The sequence below is a fragment of the Hyperolius riggenbachi genome, chromosome 9 (genome assembly GCF_040937935.1).
Source record: "Hyperolius riggenbachi isolate aHypRig1 chromosome 9, aHypRig1.pri, whole genome shotgun sequence".
NCBI classification, from domain to species: domain Eukaryota; kingdom Metazoa; phylum Chordata; class Amphibia; order Anura; family Hyperoliidae; genus Hyperolius; species Hyperolius riggenbachi.
In genome coordinates this window covers 62,502,874-62,520,236 of record NC_090654.1, presented here as the reverse complement: position 1 = coordinate 62,520,236, position 17,363 = coordinate 62,502,874, and the positions used below count along the sequence as shown (strand labels likewise).

Below are 17,363 nucleotides of genomic sequence, written 5' to 3'. Positions count from 1 at the left end.
TTCTCTTTCAACGAACTTTATTTAGCCCTGACAAACCTTCGGCTCCGTTTTCTGTTGCCTGCCAAACACACCGCCTTGGAGCAACTAGGTGTCCTGTCGCAGAAATTGATGGTTCCTCCCCACATAGCCCTGGCCCAGATTAAACAGGCCCATCCGGTACCCTATCTTATATGCAAAACAAACTCACTGTTTGTCACTGTCTGTCTGCCTACCCCAGTATGTTGTTCCCCAAACTGTATTACCTACAGTATCCTATCCACTCTGTCCTGTTGCACCCCAGTACTTTCCTCCCCTTTACAGTACCCAAGTACTTTCCTTCCCTCTACTGTACCCTAGTACTTTCTTTCCCTCTACTGTACCCCAGTACTTTCTTTCCCTCTACTGTACCCCAGTACTTTCTTTCCCTCTACTGTACCCCAGTACTTTCCTTCCCTCTACTGTACCCCAGTACTTTCCTTCCCTCTGTACACCAGTGACATTTGTCAGTTTATGTTCTCCAGTCACATGTCCATAGCTCCCAACTGTCCCTCTTTTGGAGCCCAGTCCCATCCCCGGTCATTCATATGTGACCATCACACTACCACCACCAAATTTTACTGTTGGTATGATGTTCTTTTGCTGAAATGCTGTGTTACTTCTACGCCAGTTGTAACGGGACACGCACCTTCCAAAAAGTTCAACCTTTGTCTCGTCGGTCCACAAGGTATTTTCCCAAAAGTCTTGGCAATCATTGAGATGTTTTTTTAGCAAAATTGAGATGAGCCTTAATGTTCTTTTTGCTTAAAAGTGGTTTGCGCCTTGGATATCTGCCATGCAGGCCGTTTTTGCCCAGTCTCTTTCTTATGGTGGAGTCGTGAACACTGACCTTAATTGAGGCAAGTGAGGTCTGCAGTTCTTTAGATGTTGTCCTGGGGTCTTTTGTGGCCTCTCGGATGAGTTTTCTCTGCGCTCTTGGGGTAATTTTGGTCGGCCGGCCACTCCTGGGAAGGTTCATCACTGTTCTATGTTTTTGCCATTTGTGGATAATGGCTCTCACTGTGGTTCGCTGGAGTCCCAAAGCTTTAGAAATGGCTTTATAACCTTTACCAGACTGATAGATCTCAATTACTTTTGTTCTCATTTGTTCCTGAATTTCTTTGGATCTTGGCATGATGTCTAGCTTTTGAGGTGCTTTTGGTCTACTTATCTGTGTCAGATAGCTCCTGTGACTACAGAAATTGAACTCAGGTGTAATAAACCACAGTTAAGTTATTTTTTTACAAGGGGGGGGCAATCACTTTTTCACACAGGGCCATGTAGATTTGGAGGTTTTTTTCTCACTAAATAATAAAAACCATCATTTAAAACTGCATTTTGTGTTCAATTATGTTATCTTTGACTAATAGCTAATGGTTTTTGATGAGCAGAAACATCTAAGTGTGACAAACATGCAAAAGAATAAGAAATCAGGAAGGGGACAAATAGTCTTTCACATCACTGTGTGTGTGTATGTATGTATATGTATATATATATATATATATATATATATATGGTACTTATCCGTTAGCCGGGCGCATCCTCTAGGTGGCGACAAAACTCCACCAGAGTTACATCTTTCCCTACTATCCATGTCGGCCTGGAGGGGGAATAGTAATTAGCGCCACCTGCCGGATGCGCCCGGCTAACGGATAAGTACCATATATATATATATATATATATATATATATATATATATATATATATATTCTCTACTAAAAAAATGTGTGTTGATGCTAAACTTTATTCCCATCCTTTAAATTGATATATTACTAATTTTAAAATGTTAATATGAAGGAAAATGCACCAGGATAGAAAGGACCAGTGTGGTATGAATTATAAAACAACTTATTTTTCTTATGAAATCTTTGTGGTATGCGTTACTAGGTGTGTGATGGGGCGTGATCAGGGGTATGGCAGGGGCGTGGCTTAAGTATCCCTCTATCTAATCTCAAAAAGTTGGGAGGTATAGTATTCCTTTTCTATACCTCAATTTGCTTTGTCCCTGTCCACACTATTTTTCCTATACCCCAATCTGTGCTGTCCTCTGTAATATACCACTGTTATGCTCCTTTACTGTATCCTGTCTTCTTGTCCACAGTACCCCAATATCCTCACCTCAATCTCTTCTGTCTTTTTTTACTCCAGTTCTCTTATGTACCTTATGACCCTATCACCCTTGTTGCTCTGCTGTATCCCAGTCTGCTGTATCCCTCTATTGTACCCCAATCTCAATCTGCCCCTTTATTGTCCTCTAATATCCTGTTGTACCCCAATCACATCTGTCCTGCTATTTTACTCCCAATACTGTTCGTCCCTCTACTGTACACTAATAGCCTCCGTTCCTCATACCCTAATCTTTTATATTCCTTTACTGTGATGCAATCTCCCTATGTTTCTTTTGTGCCCCTATCTCCTCTGAACCATTTATGTACCAGAGTACCTTCTCCCAATACATCTCCTTCAATTCCCTTGGTCCCTCAGTGGGGACCCCATATCCCCTCTGCACTCAATCACTTCTACCCCTCTATTGTACTTCTATATCCAATCTGTACTATTAACCATGTACTGTACTGTAACCATTCTGTCCTTTAATTTAACCTGAATCTCCTCTATCCCTCTATTATATACCAATCCCTACTATCACTCTACTTACGTCAACTTTCACTTTTGTGCCCTAAACTCTCCTTCAACCACCGTCTATATCTCAATGCCCCCTGTTCCCTTACTGTACACCAATTTCATCAGTTCTTGTGGTACCCCAGATTCTTCTGTGCTGCAACTCCATGGTATTCCCATCAGCTCTGTCACTCACCCAAAGTTGTTTGTAGGTGTGTGTAAGTGACTGGACATATCCATTCTTTGTATTGTCAGTGCCAGCAGGAATGTGGAGATTGCCATGCACAGGAGCATAACATAGCTTTGTACTACAGAAGTTGCAGCATTCTTATCAATATCAGACAATATTACTGCTGTAGTATTGTTATAAATACTGGAGCAAGCTGGTATGGCAGGTAAAGAATTAAAGTGTGCCACAAACTGTACAGTCTGCAGCTAGTTTTAAGCCCAATCTACACGATACGATTCTTTATACGATTCAATTACGATTCTATTTACGATCCGATTAAATCCAACATGTCCGATCGGGATTCGATTAGATTCAATTCGATTTGCCATTGTTTTGCAATGGCAAATCGTATTGAAACGAATCGTATCCCGATCGGACATGTTGGATTTAATCGGATCGTAAATAGAATCGTAATTGAATCGTATAAAAAATCGTATCGTGTAGATTGGGCTTTAGTGCAAGGGTGAGTGTGATTGATAGACTCTCTGTCAATAGTTCAGTGCTAATTCTTGCAACAAAAGCCCATCACCAAACACTCAGTGCAGGCTCACCAAATCCTACAAAGACCCAAATCATTAGGTCTAAGCGTATGTGTTAATCATTTGATTAATGCTGGAATTTCATCTCCACTTTCCTGAAAATAGTTATAAATGCTCCCGAACAAGCATGCACAGGAGAGAATGGATAAAGAAAAAAAAAAACGCTTCACACATGCGATAACCGTCGGCTGATAACAACCGTTTCAGCTGACAATCGTTGTGTGTACAGTGACAGACTATCAAACTTGCTTGGGCAACCTTAAAGGATACCCGAAGTGACATGTAACATGATGAGATAGACATGTGTATGTACAGTGCCTAGCACACAAATAACTGTGCTATGTTCTTTTTTTTCTTTCTCTGCCTGAAAGAGTTAAAAATCAGGTATGTAAGTGGCTGACTCAGTCCTGACTCAAACAGGAAGTGACTACAGTGTGACCCTCACTGTTAAGAAATTCCAACTATAAAACTCTTTCCTAGCAGAAAATGGCTTCTGAGAGCAAGAAAGAGGTAAAAAAAGGGGAATTTCTTATCAGTGAGGGCCACACTGTAGTCACTTCCTGTCTGAGTCAGGACTGAGTCAGCCACTTACATACCTGATATTTAACTCTTTCATGCAGAGAAAGAAAAAAAGGAATACAGCATAGTTATGTGTGCGCTAGGCACTGTACATATACATGTCTATCTCATCATGTCACATGTCACTTCGGGTATCCTTTAAGGACCTGTTCTGTTACATCCTTAAAGGATACATGAGCGAAAAAAAATAAATGCTGATGTTCTTACGTGGTGCTTCCTCCAGCCCCTTGAAGTCTCTGTGTCCCTCGTCACAGCTCCACTGGCAGCCACTCTTCTGCGGTTCCTTCCGTATCGGCTGCTAACCCAGCTTCTGTGCATGTGTCTCGCTGACATGGCTGGGAGTGTTCTGCGCAGGCACAGTACTGCTGCACAGAGTGCAGCCGACCACATCAGTGTGGCCCTAAGCCTCGCGCAGAAGCTGCCGACCTGGCCGGGTCAGTACCCGCTACAGAGGGGACCGCAGAAGAGTAGCTGCCGGTGGAGCTGCGACGAGGGACACAGAGACTTCAAGGGGCTTGTGGAAGCCCCAGGTAAGTACTGTAAATTAACATTTTTTTTTCACTCGTATCGTTTAGCGACCCTTGATGCCCGAGCATAACCGATCACAATGCTATTGTAAATCCCTGTGACCAATTGAAGCCCCTCCGTTCCCCGCCAATTGTCATCCTCCGCCTCCCTCCATAGCAACAGAACACATTGGTAGCCTCAAGGATAGCGATGTGTCTGTACTGCATCGTTCCCCAAAATGTCGCCCGAGGGATAGTTTCCCAATCCCTGATAGGCGACAGTTTTCGGATGTGTGTACTTAGCTCGGTAGGGTCTCAAAATATACTTTGTTCCATTCATTCTTTCAAATGTGATCAAATATTGCAGCAAGCAAACAAACAGTTAAAAAACAATAATAACAATAACATTTGTAAAGCGCTTTTCTCCCATAGGACTCAAAGCGCATAGCTGTGTCTCAGATTAATACAGGGTTGCAGGCTGGGTTGTGTTACAGAGGAGATAGTGAGATGTTCATGAATGCCAGACTGAAGAGGTAGGTTTTCAGTTTAGACTTAAATGCTTCCAGGGATGGAGCTGTCCTGATTGGGTGTGGCAGGGAGTTCCAAAGTGTAGGGGCAGCATGACTAAAGGCTCTGTCTCCAAAGGTTTTGAGGTGGACTCTGGGGGTGACCAAGGTGTTACGTCCTTTTGATCTAAGATTGTGGGGGGTGTGATGCAGTTGCAACAAGTCCTTCAGGTATCCAGGGCCCAGATTGTGCAAGGATTTGAATGTCAGTAAGCCAATCTTAAACAGAATTCTCCATTTTATCGGTAGCCAGTGGAGTGAGCTCAGGGTTGGTGTTATGTGGCAATGGCGGGGTTGGCTCGTTAACAGCCTTGCGGCGGCATTCTGTACTAATTGCAGGCGGCGTAAGTCTTTCTTATGCAGATGCAGGCCTGTGTAGAGGACGTTGCAGTAGTCTAACCTTGATGTGACGAAGGTATTAACTTGGGTTGGAAGATCCTCTGAAGGAATTGGGTGTTTAATCCTTGCAATATTCCTTAGGTGAAAGAAGGAATGTTTCACAACAGCTGAGATTTGATTCCTGAAGCTTAGTTTCCCATCAATCAGTACTCCCAGGCTGCGCACACAGTCTGAGTTGTTCAGGTCTGAGCTCCCTATCCTTAGCGGTGTTGGTTGAGACTGGGGCTGCTTTGCTGTTGAGCCCTGGCCCTCGATAACAAGAACCTCAGTTTTGTCAGCATTAAGTTTTAGCCAATTATTATTCAACCACTCCTGAAGCTCAGCTAAGCATGCGTTTATTTGTGGAGTAGGGTCTGTGACGTCAGGTTTGAATGACAAATATAGCTGGGTGTCATCAGCATAGCAATGATATGTCAGGCCATGTTTTTGTATGATTTCTCCAAGTGGCAGCAGGTATATGGTGAAAAGTAAAGGGGATAATATTGCGCCCTGAGGTACACCATATTTTAGTGGTACAGGGTTGGAGAGGAAGGGCCCTAAGGCTACCCTTTGTGTTCTGCCAGCCAGGAAGGAGTTGAACCACCAGAGAACAATGCCATCTATGCCACAGTACTCTTGTAGACTGTTGAGCAAGACTTCATGATCGACTGTGTCAAAAGCCGCTGAGAGGTCGAGCAAAATCAGGATGGAACATTGACCCTTGTCTCTTGCAATGAGCAGATCATTGCAAATTTGGGTGAGGGCTGTTTCACAGCTGTGATATTTCCTGAAGCCAGATTGAAGAGGGTCAAGGATGTTGTTTCTGGAGAGCCTGGCTTCAAGTTGGAGGTAGACAGGCTTTTCAGTAACTTTTCCCAGAAAGGGGAGGTTAGAGACAGGTCTGTAGCTGTTTAGAGGGAAACCACCCTTCTTGTAAGGAGCCATTGACTATTTTGTGGAATGCCGGTGTAAATAGTGTTGAGGAATTATACTGTTATAAGACCATGTTGCACTATTAGGTTAGCATTATGTCCTATGATTTCTATATTCTTATATAATGTGGATAAAAAACCTAATTGCATGTGAAACTGCAAGTCACTGGAATGCAGAAGGACAGCCTGGGACCATCTTTGAGAACACACGTACACAGCTCCCACTGCAATCATCTCAGTATCGCTTTTCCAGTTTGAAGGATGTGATTGAAACTCACTATTAATGTATTAATTGATTTACGATGTGAACCAAAACTCCTTTTGTTAAGTTCATATAAGCTGGAATTGTTGGTAAAAGTTCCCAAGCCATTACTCTTGTTTTTCCAGATTTTCTGTTACTGTACCATTGGTGTAATGCAGGCTTAAACAGTATATAAACCTCATCATTTGTCTTGGAAAAAGAGAAGTTACCAATGTCACCTGAGAGTGTCACCACCATGTGTCACTCTGTGGTAGCTTCCATTTGCTTAAGCAATTAATAAATATCATAATGTATTTTACAATTTGGAACAACTGTTTCACTGTTGATTTATTTCCGTAACAGTATTTGGTGCCGCAAACCCGGGAACCGAAAACGACTGGAACGGAACCAGGACAGGAAGCGAGAAAGGGAGACCCACAGGCGCCATAAAAATAAGGTAAGAGCTTTTATCTTACTGGTTTCTCCCTTCCTCTAATCCCTGACCCTCTGTTCATAGTCGTGAGTACGGTTCCTGAAGAACCTGAAACAGTTGCTATTTGTTTAATGTACTAACATCTGTGACGTTAAAACTGCATATGTAAATTTCACTAGCCTGTCTGTTAACATTAGCCTGCACGTGAAAGGATAACCTGGAAGTTCCTCTGAAGGGTGTCCTGCAGCTGCTGCAAGCTCTGTCTCTCTAGCTTATGTAAAAATAATGAAACTGCATTAAGTTGTATGTGGTTAGATTTAGAGACAGAATGATTTGTTCTTTGGGAATTTCCTCTGTGCTGCTTAACAGTTGACTTTGTTATTGGGGATACTCAACAATAGTGTGGGCCTACCCTGACAGCCACCCCCGAGAGTGTAGAGCCGTGTATTGAAGGATTTGTTCCTTCTACCATAGCTATAGGTTAGCTATGGGAAACAGACATGGCACATCTGGCCGTACACCAGATGAGAGTATAGGGACGCGTCCAAAGCCTCCTCCGACCCCACAAGAGGAGATGACCCAGAGGTATGGTGGGTGGGTTCAGCGAATTGCTGCCAAAAGTGGCATGAGATGACTAAGGGACTGGAAGAGAGTATCCAAAAGATGAAAATTACAAAGTCAAATGAAAGGGTAGCATGGAGCATGTGGGTAATAAAATCTAACAAAAATAAGACAGCCCAATGTATCTTCTCAGTAGACCAGGTCACAAACAGCAGTAGATAAATAAGCAAGAACAGATAACCTACATCAGAGGAGAAATCTATATATGATGAATTATTAGAAACTGTATGGTAAAAATGTCAATGGCAGAACAGTATAATGTAAAAAAAATTGTACCATCCTATGAAAACCAATTGTGTTCCCATCATAAGAATAATAGAAAAAGTACAGAAACTATGTGAATGCTAGTAATAATCTCATTATGTCTTACTTTATACTGATTGAGGCTGTGTTGAATGGAGTTGGTTTACAAGTAGAATTCCCTTCACTATTGTGAATGAAAACTCGTAAGTCTGGGTGATTGGACTGGCCATCCAAACACACACACTAAACTTTTATCTAGTACTTCTGTCCCATGTCACATACTGGGAAGAAATGTATTAAGTGAGCTGTGCCATTCTCCATTCAAAACACTCTCAGGCTACTAACCTGTCTGTCAAGCAAGAAGAGTTGTGTGCCCTGTTTCTGATTTCACAAGCTGTTGTGCTTGTTCTGTTACTTAGAATAAGAGAGAAATCAGAAATCAGTGTTCTATATTAACACCAATCTTAAGAGATGTGATATATATTATTAGTAGTATTATTTCCCTAGTAACATCTAGTATTTTTTTTATAAGATGTGGTGTACAGAAGTAATATTGTATGCAAATCCCATTGACTATTAGGGAATTTCCAACTATTTTAAATCTGTTGGCTTTGTTATATCTGACAGCACATACATTGTGAAGCAAATTTTGAGTGTCTAGAGTTGTAGAGCAATGTGCTAGGTATAGCTAGCCATGAAGGCAGGAAGATATGATCAAGCTTACAAGCAAAATAGAGGTAAAAGAAATGCATTTTAATGTGGAAAATGTGCAAAGATAACTGGTGTATCATTGAAATAAGCCAAGGTACTTTTTAAGCAAATGTGGGAATTTCTTCTGCTCATGTAATAATTACCAGGGCCCACAGCATGATTGGGAGATGGTGATAGAACACTTCTATGCATCCCCCAGTCCTATTCTGAAATGGGCATTTGTCTAAATGCTGCCATAACCCTCTAAGCAGATGGGTTGAGACAGCACAAAACAAGAAGGAGGGTTTGCTGTTGGCTTTGCCATAGCACATGACACCTCTGCTTTATATGAATCCCTTGTTCCTGGCACATGTTCTGCTCACCTAGAGCAGAATTATTTGCCCTGACCAAGGCAAAGGCATTGGCAGAAGAGAAGGCATTAAACATACACAAATTTTAGATTGCAGTTTACATTAGGCTTATGAAGTTTTCCACAATTCTTTGCATTTTCTTTAAGTATAAAACCTGACTTATTTCCTAGAAAATGTAAAAGATGCAGAACTTGTGTGACCTGCTGACACAGGTGCTATGTGTAGAAAAAGTACATTACCAATAGAAACTCCTGAGATTCAGAAATCTCATTGAAATGCCTTTAGTCTATTATCCAAATCAAGGATGGGATTGAGGAGATTTTTTCCCCACAATCCTTGGTAAAGGTAACAAACAGCAGGAATGAAAAGAACAGTGGAGGATTATTGTGAAAGGTTTAGGCAAGTAGTTGTGAAAGTAGGGGGAAGTTTTGATGATAAGGGAATGGGAAAGATGCTGACTGTCACTTTAGTGTCTGCCAGCTCTACCCATAGAAAGGAAGAGAAGGTGAAGGCCGGGAAGGTTCAGAAGGTTATAATAGTAAGTGACAAGCAACAGGAAAGGCCACCAGCCAGCACTGAAATTATTATTATTATTTTTTATTATCATTATAGGAGGACCCCTACAGTAACTAGTTTAAGATAATGAGGTAGTGCTTGTTATATTTCCTTGCAATGGACACGGTGGGGGATAGGACCAACAAATAAATAATAAAGCTGATATTACGAATTTAAATCTCCATACCTGCTACCAACAAATAATTAGTTCAGGTTCACAAGGTAACCCTCCATACCCAAATGGCCCTGACTTACCTGTTAGTGACTGAGGGGGGACTTGTGCAATAATAGGAAAAGGAGTGCTGCACCTGGATCAAGATCTGAAATGACCAAACCACAGTGCACCTAAACAAAGTAAAGGAATTATAGCAGAAGGCCAGAGACATATTCAAGGAGAGGTAGAATCCTTTCTCCTGGATGGCATCTATTGCCGTGTGGTTTAACCAAATGCTCTCTGAATTGCAAAAGTCCATAGTTGTGGTAATTTGAAAATACTGATGTGTTGTATTTCCATTCACAGAAGGAATATGGAAGCAGTTGCACTGAGGAATCATATTTGGTGATACTACAGCCAAAGGCTGACCAGCAGAAATACAATTTCTTCTGGAAGTTCCGCAGATGTACCACTCTACAGAGCCAAGGCCCAATGTGACCTCATCTGACATCACTTCAGGAGCTGTTTTTATGTTGTGGTGCATCTGTGGAAAGCTGTAGTTATCAGAATAATTTTTTAGATAATTAGAAGAATGTATGTTGCTTTTTTCCTCTTCTCTATACCCTCCCAACCAATGTGTGAATGTTAGGAATGGTAACTATTAACCAGCCTCTAATGGATGATTTTCATCCCGCGGTCTATGCAGCTTATCTGCATACTCTGCGAAGTAAGGGCTGCTCAAGGGGCCATTCCCTGGTCTGGATAGGGTCAGTTATTTAGGAACAAATAAAAATAGACTGAAATATGTATGATAATGTATTATCAAAAGGGTGAGAATGTTGAGGAATTATACTGTTATAAGACCATGTTGCACTATGAGGTTAGCATTATGTCCTATGATTTCTATATTCTTATATAATGTGGATAAAAAACCTAATTGCATGTGAAACTGCAAGTCACTGGAATGCAGAAGGACAGCCTGGGACCATCTTTGAGAACACACGTACACAGCTCCCACTACAATCATCTCAGTATCGCTTTTCCAGTTTGAAGGATGTGATTGAAACTCACTATTAATGTATTAATTGATTTACGATGTGAACCAAAACTCCTTTTGTTAAGTTCATATAAGCTGGAATTGTTGGTAAAAGTTCCCAAGCCATTACTCTTGTTTTTCCAGATTTTCTGTTACTGTACCATTGGTGTAATGCAGGCTTAAACAGTATATAAACCTCATCATTTGTCTTGGAAAAAGAGAAGTTACCAATGTCACCTGAGAGTGTCACCACCATGTGTCACTCTGTGGTAGCTTCCATTTGCTTAAGCAATTAATAAATATCATAATGTATTTTACAATTTGGAACAACTGTTTCACTGTTGATTTATTTCCGTAACAATAGTTCAGGGCATTTCAACATGAACTTAGTGGGGCCAGATCGCAGGTAGTCTGGCGAAGGTTTGAGAGGATATCCAAGATGTCTTTTTCAGTGATTACCTTAAAATCAGACCATGGTGGTAGGCTATATTTGCACCTGTTATATGGCTCTGCATGGGTTTCTGGGGCTGTGAATTGAATCGCAGATCGTATGGAGGAGACTTTGTCTGAGAAGAAGTGGGCAAATTTCTCGCACAGTTCCTGTGAAGGTCTGATGCTGGATTTCCTGCAAGATGGATTGCAGAGACTGCCAACCGTGCAGTAGAGTTGGGCAGGTCTGTTGGCTGCATTTGCAATTTCGTGAGACAGGAATAAGGACTTCTTTTTCTTAATCATCGTTTGATATTTTTTCAGGTGAGCAATTAGGGAAAGTTTGTCATCAGGAGACTGATGTTTGCGCCACCTTTGTTCCAGTCTGCGTCCCTGTTTCTTTAGTTCCTTTATAGAGTTGTCAAACCAGCGAGCGTGATGTAATGGTGCGGAACGTTTAATCTTTAAGGGAGCTATGGCGTCAAAAGCGGCTGAGACATCGTGGTTATATTTAAGGACCACTCAACTTTAGCTGCTTTCTTATATGATATATTCCTATTGTATACAAGTGATAGACTCTGCTCTGAAGGACAGGGACTGCTGCTATAGGCAAAAATATTGCATTTTTTTTTTATAAAAACACTGGTGCACGTTACAAGTGGGACCCCCAAACCCACATGCAACACCAAAAGGGGGAGTGCAGGCAAGCCCCAGAGCTGCCACCACCAGGGGATACACCCACACTACCCCTTCAAGCTGAACTCCCAAACAGCAGTCTGTCATTTATATAGGTCTGCAGACATCCAGTCAGCCAATAAAAGGTGCAGATAACTCACGCCTATGTCTGCAATACCAAATCAAGCAGGAGCTAATAGACAGTAGTTCAGTCATAGACTATGTGACCAGCAGGGGGCACCTCGTGCAGGTATTCCTCTCACACACCTCTCCCTAACTAATACTGATCTGCATACTAGAAGCTGCTGCACTCCCCCTTTTGACGTTGCATACGGGTTTGGGGGTCCTGGGTGTTGGCCCCACCTGTCATGTGCACTAGTGTTTGTGTGTTTTTAAACCCCCTTTTTTTTTTTTTTTGCAGCTCCTAGTATGCATGGACAAAACCGGGCTTTGCTTTTTCCTTCAGAGCCCGAGCGGGTCCATGCTACTGCTCAGGCGAAGTGCAGCCACACTTTGGGGATCTAGTCACCTGGGCAAGGAGGATGGGGAAAGCCAGGTGATGGTAAAGGTGTTAAGGTTAGCTGTGGGGAGGAGGGTGATTAGAGGGGCACTATGGCGAAAAATGGTAAAATTTAAAATATGTGCAGATATACAAATAAGAAGTACGTTTTTTCCAGAGTAAAATGAGCCATAAATTACTTTTCTCCTATGTTGCTGTCACTTACAATAGGTAGTAGAAAAATGACTGAAGCGACAGGTTTTGGACTAGTCCATCTCTTCATAGGGGATTCTCAGGGATTTATTTATTTCCAAAAGCACTTAGTGAATGGCAATTGCTCTGTCCAACTGCCAAAAAACTGTGTGGCGAGCAGGGAAGCTGGCCAGCCCAGCATCATTGTTTAAATTCTTTTTAGAGAATATCTTTATAGAGGATAAAAGCCTTGCTGAGAATCCCCGATGAAGAGATGGACTAGTCCAAAACCTGTTGCTTCTGTCAGATTTCTACTACCTACTGTAAGTGACAGCAACATAGGAGAAAAGGAATTTATGGCACATTTTACTCTGGAAAAAACATACTTTTTTATTTGTCTGTTTGCACATACAGTATTTTAAATTTAACAATTTTTTGCCATAGTGCCTCTTTAAGGTTAGGCATCGGTAGTGGGAGGATTCAGTGTGGGATTAGGCTTAGGTTTAGATTTAGTAAAATTTCAGTATTTTATACTGATATTTTATGATGGTTTTTACACTTTTACTTTTATGTCAGCTCCGCATGGTGCCCAAGTACATCACTACTAGCCAAGAAGTGCACCCTCGATCTCAAACTCCTCATAAATTGTAGGCCAACATACTCACCCAGGGAGTTCAACCTTGCAGGTGTGTATACCCCCCCTGATACTGACGTTAAAGGACAGCTGAAGTGAGAAGAATATAGAGGCTGCCATATTTATTTCCTTTTAAACTATACCAGTTGCCTGGTAGCCCTGCTGATCTATTTGGCTACATTAGTGTTTGAATACAGCCAGAAACAAGCATGCAGCTAATATTGACAGATCTGACAAGATAATGTCAGAAACATCTGATCTGCTGCATGCTTCTTCAGGGTCTAGGGCTAAACGTATTAGAGGCAAAGGATCAGCAGAACTGCCAGGCAGCTGGTGTTGTTTAAAAGTAAATAAATGTGGCAGCCTCCATATCATTCTCGCTACAGTTGTCCTTTAAATTTGCCCAGCCTGACCTTAGCAACACCATCACGCAGTGGGAGATATCCCTTCTGGACTCCCTGTTCATCATAATGGGCGACTTCAACAAAGCCAACCTCTGTCAGGAGCTGCCACGGTATCACTAGCACCTGAACTACCCCACCAGGATTACTAGCACTCTGTTATATGCCCCATAACCATTTCAGCCACACGGACATGTGTCTCACGTCCACAGCTGCTGCTGCTACAGCCGCAGGGAAGTGAGATGTACGTGCACTTTTCAGGGGTACACGCGTGGAAGCGATAGTCACAGAGAAAGGGGGGATTGGTGGCAAATCCGTGCTTGTGCAGCGAGAATGATCACTGTTTTTTTTTCAAAAGCAGTGATCATTCTCAGTAGATGTAGGAGCGGCATCGTGCGTGTGATCATGCCGCCGCTCGCTTCTGCCGCTGATCGTTAGAGGGGAGATGAATGAGTGGGAACTCAGTTCCCATTCATTAATCTAACTCCCAGTGTAAATGATCACCGGCATCAATGAGATACCAAGATCATTTGTAACTAGGAAGTAAACACATCCGTTCATTACTTCCTGTTGGCGTACTTATAGTACGCTAATAGGAAATAATGTAAGGACATCTTGTGGCCAAATAGTAAAATTACCCCTTCATACATTGGGGGCTGAACTTTTTAATATGTATGTTAAGAGGGTATATTACTGTTATGTTTTAAATGATGGGGTTGTAATAAGTGATGGACGTAAAACTGAAAAAGTGCACCTTTATTTGCAAATAAAATATTGTCACCATACATTGTACTAGGGATATAATTTAAATGTTGCAATAACCGGTAAAAATGGGCAAATAAAATGTGTGGGTTTTATCCACTGTAGCACATTTTATTTTAAAACTATAGTGGTTCTCAAAACTGAGAAATCATGAATTTTTTACATTTTTTTTTCTTATTGTTACCATTAAAATGCATTTAGAGTAAAATAATTATTAGCAAAAAGTACCACCCAAAGAAAGCCTAATTGGTGACGAAAAAACAAGGTATACATCATTTTGTTGTGATAAGTAGTGATAAAGTTATTGGGGAATGAAAGGGAGGAGCGCTGAAATTTAAAAAATTCCTCTCGTCCATAAGGTTAAAAACAACCCGCGGGCTGAAATGGTTAAAGAGAACCAGAGATGAAATAAAGTAAAGCTTTAATACATACCTGGGGCTTCCTCCAGCCCCATACGCACGGATCGCTCCCTCGCCGCCGTCCTCCACTGCCTGTATCTGCTGGTACCGGGTCCCGTATTTTCGGCCAGTCGGCGTCAGCACGCGGCCAATTGTCCGAATCACAGGGGCTCCCTCCATACCCGTACGCGTGCGGCTCCATACTGCGCAGCCGCATGTGTAGGGGTATGGAGGGAGCCCCTGTGCATGCGGACAATTGGCCGCGTTCGCCGGAAGTGATGGGACCCGGTACCGCCGATAGAGGAAGCGGAGGATGGCGGCGTGGGAGCGATTCAGGCTTATGGGGCTGGTAGAAGCCCCAGGTATGTATAAAATCTTTTTTCATTTTCCATCTCTGGCCGTCTCTGGTTCCCTTTAAGGACCTGGATGAGCGGGCTGACGTCACATCCTATATCAGCTTCTGTGAGGACTCCTGTGTACCCACCAAGTCCTTTAAGATCGGAGCAGCTGATTTCGGCGCGCTCCCCTGAGAGCCAAGCACCGACACTGGGCGGAAGGGGAATAGTATAACAACCGGGAACTGCGAGCAGCAAAATGGATGTACGCTGAAAGGATGCAGCACAACCTCTGCATAAACTCCCCACGGGTGGTGTGGAAGGGCCTTAAAGAGAGCCCGATGTGGGCTAATAAAATGAAAAAAAAAAACTAGGCTACCTGATCCAGGGAGCTGAGCAGATCAGCTAGTCTCCAAAACCGCTGCTCCCCATCACTCCTGTGGGCCGCAATGGCCCACTTTCACTTTCGTGACCTCTGGGTCACGACGCTGGAATGAGACATTCATTCTCTCATTCACACCGTGCAGGGAGGCGGAGCAGTGGCAGAGGGCATGGCCAGGAAGAGAGCTGCCCAAGGGAAGCTCTGGAAACGCTGCAGGGACGCCCCTGGTGGGCGTTTTGAACAGGGAATTCCTCTCCCACGCGTTTACCTCTGAGATATCGACAAATGTTGTCGCTAAACTCGGGGGGCTATAGCATGGTGGTGGTGGTGGGGGGGGCAGAGAGCGGCATTGTGGGGACACAAAGGCATGTCATGAGGCAGGGAACATGCTTCTGTGTCCTATCTGCCCCCTAAAAAAACCCTTTGGGTTCTCTTTAAGGCTGCCACCAACTACAAGCCTCCCCCCAACATGCCATGCCATGCCAAGCCTTGAGCTGGCTGAGTAACTTCTACTGCAGGTTTGAGGACCTGGCAGCCTCGGGGGCACTCAACACCTCCCCACCCCCAACTGCTAGTGCCATGCTTAGCTCTACCACATGCCCTCTGACAGTAACCGAAGCCGATGTTCTGCGCCTCCTGTCTACTCTAAACACAAGGAAAGCCTCAGGCCCTGATGGTGTATCACCAGCATGTTTAAAGTCCTGCTCACATCAGCTGTCCCCTGTCCTCACCCCCATCTTTGCCATGTCCCTTAGTGAAGGGAAGGCCCCCTCATGCTTCTAGAAATCCACCATCATCCCTGTCCCAAAAAAGCAAGGGGTCACAGACTTAACAACTTCAGGCTCATGGCCTTAACATCCGTAGTCATGAAGACTTTTGAAAGAGCGGTCCTGTCCCTCCTCAAGCACACCACACTGGACTGGCTGGACCCACTCCAGTTCGCGTACAGGGCATACAGGCTCACTTACAACACCATTAATGTCTGCCTGGAGTTTATCACTGATCACCTGGACGGGCCGGACTCATATGCCACAATCCTCCTGGACTTCAGTTTGGCCTTCAACAACACCATCTGCCCCCCGCATTCTGCAGGACAATCTCATGGAGCTGAATGTCCATCCAACTCTCTGTCTTTGGATCACAGACTTTCTCTCGAACAGGTCCAAGGTTGTTAAAGCGGACCCAAACCAAACATTTTTTTAATTCAAAATATTTAGTTGCACCACTCTGACACATACAAAGATAAATAAACACTCCTTCAAGCCTATGAGCATTTCAGTGCATGCTTTTCACCCTTCTATTTTCATTACTAGTGCTATATAGGGGGCAGCCATTAGCAATTCCTCCATTGCCGGACACCACCTACTCCACCAGTTTGCCGGAAAAATCCCGGCAATATGAAAAAAAAGGGAGGGGTTCTTCCAATAAATGTAAAATATTTTATATTTGTCATCATGCAGCTGAAAAAAAGGCTGCTATTTATCATTATAATTTAGAAAATAGATTTTATTTCTGAAATCTTGTATTTTTAATTTGGGTCCACTTTAAGCTGGGTGATGTCTCTTCCAGACCTAGAGTGATAGAGTGACCAACACTGGCGCCCCTCAAGACTGCGTCTCGTCACCATTCCTGTTCTCTCTATACACAAATAACTGTACATCCACAGCAAACTCTGTCAAAATCATCAAATTTGCGGACAATACCACAATTGTTGGCCTTGTTAGTAAGAATGATGAGCAGGCTTACCGCCTTAAGGTAGACAGAGTTTGTAATTAGTGTAGAGAGAACAGGTTTGTCCTAAACACAACCAAACCATCGTGATGGTCATTGACTTCAGGAGGCATGCCACTATCCCATCCCCAATTTATATCAATGGCACCGAAGTCGCAAGGGTACCCAGTGTCCGCCTCCTTGGCACAACGATCTCTAACGACCTAACCTGGAGGGCC

At 43.1% G+C, this 17,363-nt stretch overlaps 1 protein-coding gene and 1 long non-coding RNA gene across 2 annotated transcripts in view; one reads left to right on the top strand and one right to left on the bottom strand.

Moving 5' to 3' along the window:
* The window catches only part of RNF123 (ring finger protein 123), a 119,116-nt gene extending 118,723 nt beyond the window's left edge, over nt 1–393 (bottom strand). The window contains exon 1 of the mRNA XM_068252920.1: nt 37–393. Coding sequence (XP_068109021.1) covers nt 37–125 — 89 coding nt within the window. The 5' untranslated portion in view covers nt 126–393. The remainder of the gene's footprint in view (nt 1–36) is intronic.
* On the top strand, nt 21–11,002 carry LOC137532437 (uncharacterized). Its single transcript, XR_011023927.1, has 4 exons — nt 21–156; nt 647–703; nt 6,968–7,061; nt 10,038–11,002. It is a non-coding gene; the product is annotated as an uncharacterized lncRNA (long non-coding RNA).
* The last annotated feature ends 6,361 nt before the right edge of the window (nt 11,003–17,363 follow it).